The sequence below is a fragment of the Fulmarus glacialis genome, unplaced genomic scaffold (genome assembly GCF_000690835.1).
Source record: "Fulmarus glacialis isolate BGI_N327 unplaced genomic scaffold, ASM69083v1 scaffold7497, whole genome shotgun sequence".
NCBI lineage: Eukaryota > Metazoa > Chordata > Aves > Procellariiformes > Procellariidae > Fulmarus > Fulmarus glacialis.
This window is the reverse complement of record NW_009225046.1, coordinates 1-8,799: the sequence shown is the minus strand read 5'-3', so window position 1 is coordinate 8,799 and position 8,799 is coordinate 1. Positions and strand designations below refer to the sequence as shown.

Genomic DNA, 8,799 nt, shown 5'->3' with positions numbered 1-8,799 from the left:
CAGGTTCAAAGAAGAATTGGAAACTTAAACAAATAACACGATTATCCAGAGCTATTAAAGCTAATACTAACAAAAACTTTGGAAGAGAGGTAAAGCCTCATGCTTCTGGGTGTAGGCCAATCTCTAAGTACACTTACTACTAGCCTAAGACCTCCAGTTACCTAAAGCTGCTCACAGTGATCTTCCATGCACTGTTCTCTGAGCATTGGCCATCATCAAAGAAAGAAAAAAGATCAGACGTAATTTCAACCTCATCCAAAACACCAATTTCGTCATTTCCTAAATTGCTAAACCCTCTCAACCTGTTCTTTTTTTAACCTCTAAAATGGGAAATCTTCAACTTCAGAGGGGAATTGTGAGTGCTTAGAAGTGCTTGGGTATTGGATCCTGCCCTACATGGCAGTGCTGTGAAGGTAAGATTCACAGACTGCACACTACCAGTAGCAACAATAATAAGCTTAAATCATGCAAAGATAGTAACTGATTGGAGTGAACTGGTTTGCTTCTCAAATTGTAGTCTTTTATTATGTCCGTAGCTAACAAGGCTAAGCCCTTTAAAATTTTCTTTCCAAACAGAAGGATACAAATGACAGCTCATTTTTGGGAAGAGAATTTATCTTACTGAAAAAAGGCCTCATTAAAAATAAAAAGTTTCAAGGAAAATAGAACATTTTTCTCCTCAAATTGCGCATTTCCACTTGTCTTCTGAATTCTTTGTCTACTAAAATCCAGCTTTTTGGATAGATGACAAATTTCTAATGCCATTTCAGTGCACATTTGGTTAAGAACTCCATCAAATAATACACTTATTTCAATAAGTGTAAAATGTGTTTTCATTTTATCAGGATCATCAATAAATGTAAAAATCGTTCATGGATGAGTTTCACACAATATTAAAATTCTGGGGGTTTGCTATCAAACTGTTAAAAGAATCAAACACCTGTAGGCAATGGATAGGCATCTACAGCTAAGCTGCCAAGTTGAAACTGTCACTGTGTTCTTTGTTTAAAATATAGGGTTAATCATGTCAGTGGAATGATTTAGTTGAACGTGTTCAATTGTTTGCAAGTTTGATATCACTTATTTCGGAAAATAGAGGACTGTTGAGATACTGGCGTTCATATGCTCTAATGCTGTTATGCTTTCATAACTTCTGATTATTGGAGTCATGAGACAAATTTGGATTTTTTGCATGTTAGAGTCCAGTTGTATGAAAAAACAAAGCATGAGCTCTGTGCTGCATTCAGCTATGAGCATGCTTATAGATATAGACAATCACAATTATGTTAATGAAACTTAAAAATATGTATCTGTTACAATTAAATTCACACAGCCCTCCTGGCATGGACACATGTAAAGATGCTTTATATTGCTATAACTGCCACTTCTAGTGATATAACTGCATTCACACTGACTTACATTAATTAAAACCAAATCGCATCGGAAGTTAAAGTCACACTGGTTTAGTTTTTGCACTTTAATGGAGGCATAAAACCTCTGAAAGGAGATTTCTGCTTTTTTGCAGTGACTGGCATTTTAAAGAGTCTGGAGACAAGCATAGAGTGATAAATTATCACTAAGAAGACAGTGATTAAAAAAAGTATGCAAAACTAGTGCACAACAGAAACACTGTCCTTCCAGCGAGGAGTGAAACAGGGAACAGGACAGTTGCATGAATTTTCCTGCGAAGTCTTTAGTAGCCAGACTAATCCCAGAGACAGCTCGTGCTGACCTTTACACACATACACGCAAAACTTTCTGGGAGACTTTCCTCCCCCAGTCCCTTGCTTACTTCATCTCCCAGCAGGGCTGCCTTCTGGACCTGGTGATCCTGCTTCCGTACAAAGGGAGAGAGCCTCCACCTACCTTCTCTCCTTCCCTCCCCGGTTCCTCACTCCCGCTCTCCCCCTCGGGCTGGCAGGATTCCTCGGGCAGAGCATGCAATCAGTTTGCAGGGAGCAGCCGCAGCCACAGGAAAGATGCAGAAACACAGTCAGAAGGAGCACCTCTACAAGCTGCTGGTGATCGGGGACCTGGGAGTGGGCAAAACCAGCATCATCAAACGCTATGTCCACCAGAACTTCTCCCCGCACTACCGGGCCACCATCGGGGTGGACTTTGCCTTGAAGGTGCTGAGCTGGGATGCTGAGACCGTGGTACGGCTGCAGCTCTGGGATATTGCGGGTGAGTACAGAGGAGAACCCTTTGCCCCATAACCCATCCAGAGACAATACAAAATATAGACCCAAATTTGTCCTAATCTTTAAGTTGGAAACTACCAGTGCCTATGTGGTGAGGGAGAGGAGATTGAGGAGAGAAAACTTTAAGGGCAGATTGTCATTTTTGGAGTTTCCCTAAAGCCAGCAGACCCCCAAACAAGGGGTGTCAGAATGAAACCTGCCCTGCCTGACTTTTCTCTAGATGTGTGCGGGGACACGGGCACCTCGCTCCAGATGCCCCAGTTCTTCCCTGGCAGTTGCCGCAGCTCAGCTTCCCTCATTAGACTAACAGATCTCTGTGATGGGAGGGAGAGTAACAAGAATTTCCTGTTACATCTATTTAATTTGGTGGAAGAGATGAGGGATACAATAAGATGGTTAAAATTATTTTATAGTCTAAAAAATAAGGAAAAAGTATCACAGAGTTTCTTTATCAAAATACCTTCTTCCTTTCCTTCCTCTCTCTCCTACCTTCCTTCCTTCGGCCCAATGAAATGTAAACAACTTCTGACATGCTTTGAAAAGAGAAGTGTTTCTATTTGGTAATAATCCTGGTTGTTAAAAATGTATTTACTCATGTTTACCTGTCCTTATTCCAACATCAAGCAAAAAAAGATAATTTACTCTATGCAGGAAGAAAAACAATAAAGAAGTCCAGCTATCCTTGCATGCTTACATAACTAAAAAACACAGAATTTGACATTGTTGCTGTCAGTGCTTCGGATTTTTTATAGTTGGCTTCCAATTAAAAACACAACTTATTTTTGCCACTCCCATTATTAGGAATTAATCATTTTTATTCAGTCCACAAAATAAAAGTTTATCTTGATGGCATATTTCGCATGCTATAAGTAATCATTTTTCATTTAGTGTACATAGGAATCCAAGTTCAGCTGTAACACAATAGCTTACAGCTAAAAGGAGGGTGTTTTAAAACCTCAATTAAATTACAAAGTTACATTTGTTAAGTAGGGAATAGTGGTGAAAATTATATCAGCTGTTAGGCAACTGTGCCAGCCTGTGGCCTGAGCTGTGGGTTCAATGATCTAGTCTGGAACGGCACAGAGTAAAACTAGTGAAATGAGAAAATTCTTGACATTCTTATCGGCGGAGGGAGTGCCTTTCTTCTGCACTTAGCTGCCTCATGTCTGAGCTCTGAATTTGGCACCAAGGTACCAAAACTTATGCAACAACACTGCTTTATGCAAAAGATGCATAACCTCAGCTTTTTTACACGTCAGTAGTGTCTTCTGGTTTTATGTTATTAAATACATACATGCTCAGTTTTCTTTATTAAAAGTTGGAATAATGGGGAAAGCATTGCTTTTATTGCTCACCAGTGACCAATTATAACCATAAATACATACACATCTGACAAAACTTTGCTGCATGAGAAAAAGCATTTAATAGTAAATTCTGAATGCATCAGGGACTTAAAGAATGTATTTGCATGCCTTGTTGCAGAGATTTATTACACTACTAATCATGTGCTGGCAGATCATATGATGTAGCTTTCAGTCAGGCTGCAGAAGCAATTACACCAAGTTGTAGTACTGAATGGCTAGCATGCTTTCTGAGTTATCACACATGACAGAGAGAATTACAGCATAGTACTAAATTTCGTATGAATTGCTCAATTCAAAGCATCTCTGTGAAGGTCAAGACAGTGGCCGGTAATAAAAAGAGTTGCTGTCTCTTTTTAATGACTTTTGTGTAAGGAGCTTTAGCTGTTGATGGCTACACATAGAAAATAAGTTCTATAAGCAACACACTGAATTCAGATCAGTGTGGTGCTGGCATAGAAGTTATCACAAATAAGGCATCCGGCTGGTGAGAAAAAAAGTTCTTTAAAAATGAAAGTGAAGTAAAACTGATTGGAAATATGGAGGGAATGGAAGTGTTTTGTTCTGGCTGTGGCTGGTCACACATCACCACTTGCAAAACAGAAATATGCGAGGATAAGAGGGAGGAAAATAAAATCTCTTGTCTCAGAACATCCTCTCTCTTTTGGCAGAATCTCTGTTATTAGGTCATGTTTAACTTTGGGGGTAAAGCAATAAATTTTCAGTCTCTAACTGAGCTGAAGGATGTTGGTTTAGCATTTAGGACATCTTGAATTGAAGCAAATGCTGCAAATGTATCACTATATGAATATATATGTGTGTGTGTATATATATATATATATATCAGGTATCATTTTAGCTCTTACATCCTCTCCTCCCCTCCTCCATTATACAGCCAGTGAACTTACTGTTAAGCGCAATGTGTACTTTTCCTTGCACTTCACTGTGTGGATCAGTGGGTAGTAAATTGTTTATCAATCTAGAAATAATTTTCTCAAAAATGTTTTGAGTAAAACTAGTGTCAATCTTATCTACATTATTAGTAGGATTTACATACATGGTGACTTCATGGGAGGAGTGACATACTCCAGCCGTGGTAGGACCAAGCAGTTTACCCTTGTTTACCCTTACAGACTTAAGAAGAAAAAGCAAATCTGGCTCACTTGGTGCCATTTAATTTCATAGTTAAATGTAGTTTATATTTCTGTAACATATTTTTCTGTATTCTTTAATTTGGTAAACAAAATGCTGAAACTGCATTTATTTAGATGACAGATAAGTGCTGAACAGTAAGGATAACTAAGCATTAGAAAATTTATGTCTGATCCAGTGAAGTGCCTAAGGTTTCAAACGACTGAATTTTCGCTATTTTGTGTGGGAGGAGATATACATGGTAAACTTCTCCTTGTCTTTAATTTCCTCCCAACAGTTCCATTTTATTTCATTGAAATTTCATCCCAAGTTCTCACTTTTGGTGTTCCTGTCGCTCTTAAAGCATGCCATCACCTTTACTGCTGTATCATACATCTTTATATCTTGCTTCTCAGTTAATTTTTTTTTGTTTCCTTATTTTTTCTGCTGCCTCTGTGTGAGTGTCCTTTAAATTCATTAACAGATTGTTAGAAGGAAAGCTTTAAAAGAAACTCTTCATCATATTTTGAACAAGGCTGCTGTGATGGGGGTGGTCCTGCAGATGCAGGCTGGGATCGCTTTTGAAGAAACCAACTATTGCAGATAGCAGATCCGGGTGTATTCTCTCTTCACTTCCCTGCAAGGCTGCTCTCAGTGCTACTGTCCACGTTTCATGTCCACACAGCGCTGAGATTTCTCTGAAGACCAGTTTTAGCTGCAGATTTACTGCAGGGAGCAGCTCTGTGAGTGCAATGGAGGGCAGAGCATCACTTCAGAGCCTTCCCCCTCCCCTGCTACTTTTTCACAGCTGTGTCAGCATCACCGTTATCCCTCCTACTGCGTATCTGTGGGCTGGATTATTCATTGCTACCAAAAATATGTTGGTTTGCTTTTACAAGGTGGGATCTCATCTCATAAACAGCTGGTCCAATGCGTTGGAGACATCCACACACCACCAGTGATGAAAGAACAGTTTCATTTCCTTCCCCTGCAACTTGCACCTTTGGAAACAGCAATCTTTGCACAGATACAGGCAAATGTCTCTGAAGTTGTAAAGTTTTTAAGACTATTATGCTCCAGAAGGAGTAAATGGACTGTTCACTAATGCCAGGCACAGCACATCCTCAGCAGTTGAGGATTTTAGTGGCTGCTAAGCATTGCAGTAGGTATGCATAAATAAGATAGTCATGGTGATTTCTAGGCTAAGTTATCTTGAAATTAGTGTTCTGCAAACATAAATAAGTCCCTTGCTGTGATGGTTTTATTTCAGTGTAGATCTGTGGTGGGATCCATGGGTCTGATCCTGCTGACAACCTGCTTTTCCACATTCTGGGGTGGTGAACACCATTTCAAGTCTGGCTTAAGTTTCAATTCATAAAGACAATAACTTGAATTCAAGGGTGAAAATCCTGGAAGTTATTTTGAAGTGAAAGGTAAAAAATGTTTAAATCTTCTCCAAAATTTCCAGCTTCTCAGTATTAGCTAAAGGCCCTCTGTAAAGCACGGTGGTTCCCAGAAGCTTTTGCCTCTTAGGATGAGCGATGGTGGCAAGAAATAAAACCCGTTGTAAAACTGGGCATTAGGCAGTTTTAATCAATTTTTATCTTGCACTATATTTCAGATACTGTGGGCGAGACGGTGGAAATTATCTGAGTTTTAGCACTTTATCATTAGTTTTTATAACTTTATCAGAGATTATAGCGGTTAATGGAAACTGCAGATTTCTGTACGAGTCATGCTGGCAAATTTATGTGGGATGCATTTTTACAAACTATGAAGATTCAGCTGTTGATTGCTTTAAGCCCACGAAATAATACCTTTCCCTGCTGCAGAGCTGCCACTGAGATTAGGTTAAATGTGCAGGCAGGCGCCATTCAGACAGGGAGTCCTTCCCTTTAATGGAAATCTTGTTGCTTTGGTTCCTTGGTCTCACTGGGTTCACTTCGAAGTGGGGTAGGATTCATCTGGTTTAACAATTAGATGTCTTGTACTGAACCATTTGAGTATGGGCTCGCCAGGGAATTGAGGGTAGAGATTAAATACCTCCATAATGAAGCTTATGTGACCACTCTTAAATGTCTATCCTTGCTGAGAAGATGCCCTCTAGATATCTCTTCTCAGTCTCTGACTACAAAGGGACCCTAATCCTAGATACACCCAGTTAATTTTTAGGAACCTGAATTAGGGCTGATGAATCCCAACATAAAGCACCGTCTCAGTGGGCAAAGGCCATCAGACTCGTGGGTTTGATGCCAGATGCCAGTGGCCTTGCAAGGGATGCAGTTAAGTACAATGGGCCAGATCAAACAAACATCTCACAAGTTTCTGACCCTTGCAATGAAAACCAAAACCACCTTCCCCTGTCCCTCTTGCAATAAAGCAGATACTAATATTCAAGGCTGCCTGCGAGATACCACTGAATACCTAATGGTTGATCTGTTTTCTAGCCTAATTACTGCCTAAGCCATTGTGTTGCTAAGGCCAGATTCTGACGCCTTTAATATATCAAACAGTGCCTATTTTCATCAGTAATTCTGCTAAATGAAAAAGTTTTAGGAACCTCATCTATGAAGATAGGTATTTGTTCACATAGGGGAGAATCATTGGAAAAAAGAATTCTCCTGGATCCTTAGACACAAAATTTAGCTCTCCAAGCACAATGCAAACACTAGAGATCACTTTTTTCACAATGTAAATTAAATAAAAGTAAAGCCATTATGCAAGTGACATAAACCTAAAAGTCTGTGGTTTACAAACCACCTCTTTTTCCATTCGAAGTTGCATAATGTCTTTATGACAAGTATGTTCATATATTAATTGCAACTGATGGGGAAAAAGACCACTTCACAAGGGTTTAGGCACCTTATTCAGCCACCAGCTCCATTCTTTCTCTTACTTTGAAGTGATTGATAATGGAAATTGGTGAGCGCTGTCCTCCTGCATAAAGCTGCTTTTACAAACATGGTGGCGTTTTTGTGCAGTGAAAAACCTAGGTATCTGCAAAAGCAGCTGGAAGCAGGGGGAGGAATCAGTGTCATACCATTTGCCAGAACTTTGTGGGCCACTACTAGCCAGTAGACCACATCATAAGAGCCTTTTATTGCTCTGATAACTTTGATTGTTTGTGATGAATGATTTTATGCTGCAAATTAATAATTTAGTTCATGTTCTGGGACATGTCCCACCTATCTTAGAGATCTGTGTCCCAATAAATACGTGTAAGGCCCAAGTTTAGCTGTTCTTACATCATCTACATCTCATCTACAGTGCAAGCATCTCAAGAACTTTTCATGAGAAGTAAAAAGTGTCACTGAAATACAATATGCATCAAAAACTAATCGTATATGTTGCTGCTTGGCTCACTGCTAAGTTTCTAATCAGACCTTGACTTTTGTTTGAAGGCACCTTCTTGCAGATGAAAAAAAATTTCTCAACAAGGCGATTATTGAATAGCACATGACTTAGCCATTCATCTGATTAGCTCACTGATAGGAATCATAAGACATTTTAATAAAGCATAGCCATGAGGTCAATGTGGCCTCATATTTCCCAGAAATGATGTATTTCTATCTTGATTTATCAATGGGATGCAGTGTTTGTTTAAAGTAAAAAAAATGTAACAGGAATTCGGAGAAGACAGATATCCACTTTTGGTTTCTGTACCATGTGAATGACTTTCTCCTTGCTGCAACAGCTAGTGCATAAAACCAAAGATAAACATCACAAACAGATGGTGTTGACCGCATAAGTGCATTCAGTGCTATTTCCATTAAATGAAACTGCATGGTCTGGAAGTCCAGTAATCGGCACTCTTCAGTTCTCAACCCAGCCTTACATTTGACAGCACAATTTCCATCAGATAAAACCTCCACAGGTAACCTTCCTATGGTCAGAGGCAGACTGCCAATCTTCTTGTCTTACTAACCTACCCAAAATTATGCACACTGAGAAAATAATGCTAGAAACAGGTTTCCATTGAATGTGGTCTATTTTCGTAGCACCTTTTCTCAGATATGGAAGCATATGGTTAAATACAAGAGTTGTCTTGCTTAAAGGCTGCTGTTGTCGTGAGATCATAGGATCATAGAATCACAGAATAGTTTGGG

At 39.4% G+C, this 8,799-nt stretch overlaps 1 protein-coding gene across 1 annotated transcript; it reads left to right on the top strand.

Annotated features, from left to right (window-relative positions):
- Positions 1-1,979: 1,979 nt before the first annotated feature.
- On the top strand, positions 1,980-2,184 carry LOC104080079 (ras-related protein Rab-38-like; the record flags this gene model as incomplete). Its single annotated transcript, XM_009582346.1, has 1 exon — positions 1,980-2,184. A coding segment is annotated over exon 1 (205 nt), but the record flags the coding sequence as incomplete, so codon positions are not given.
- Positions 2,185-8,799: the final 6,615 nt, after the last annotated feature.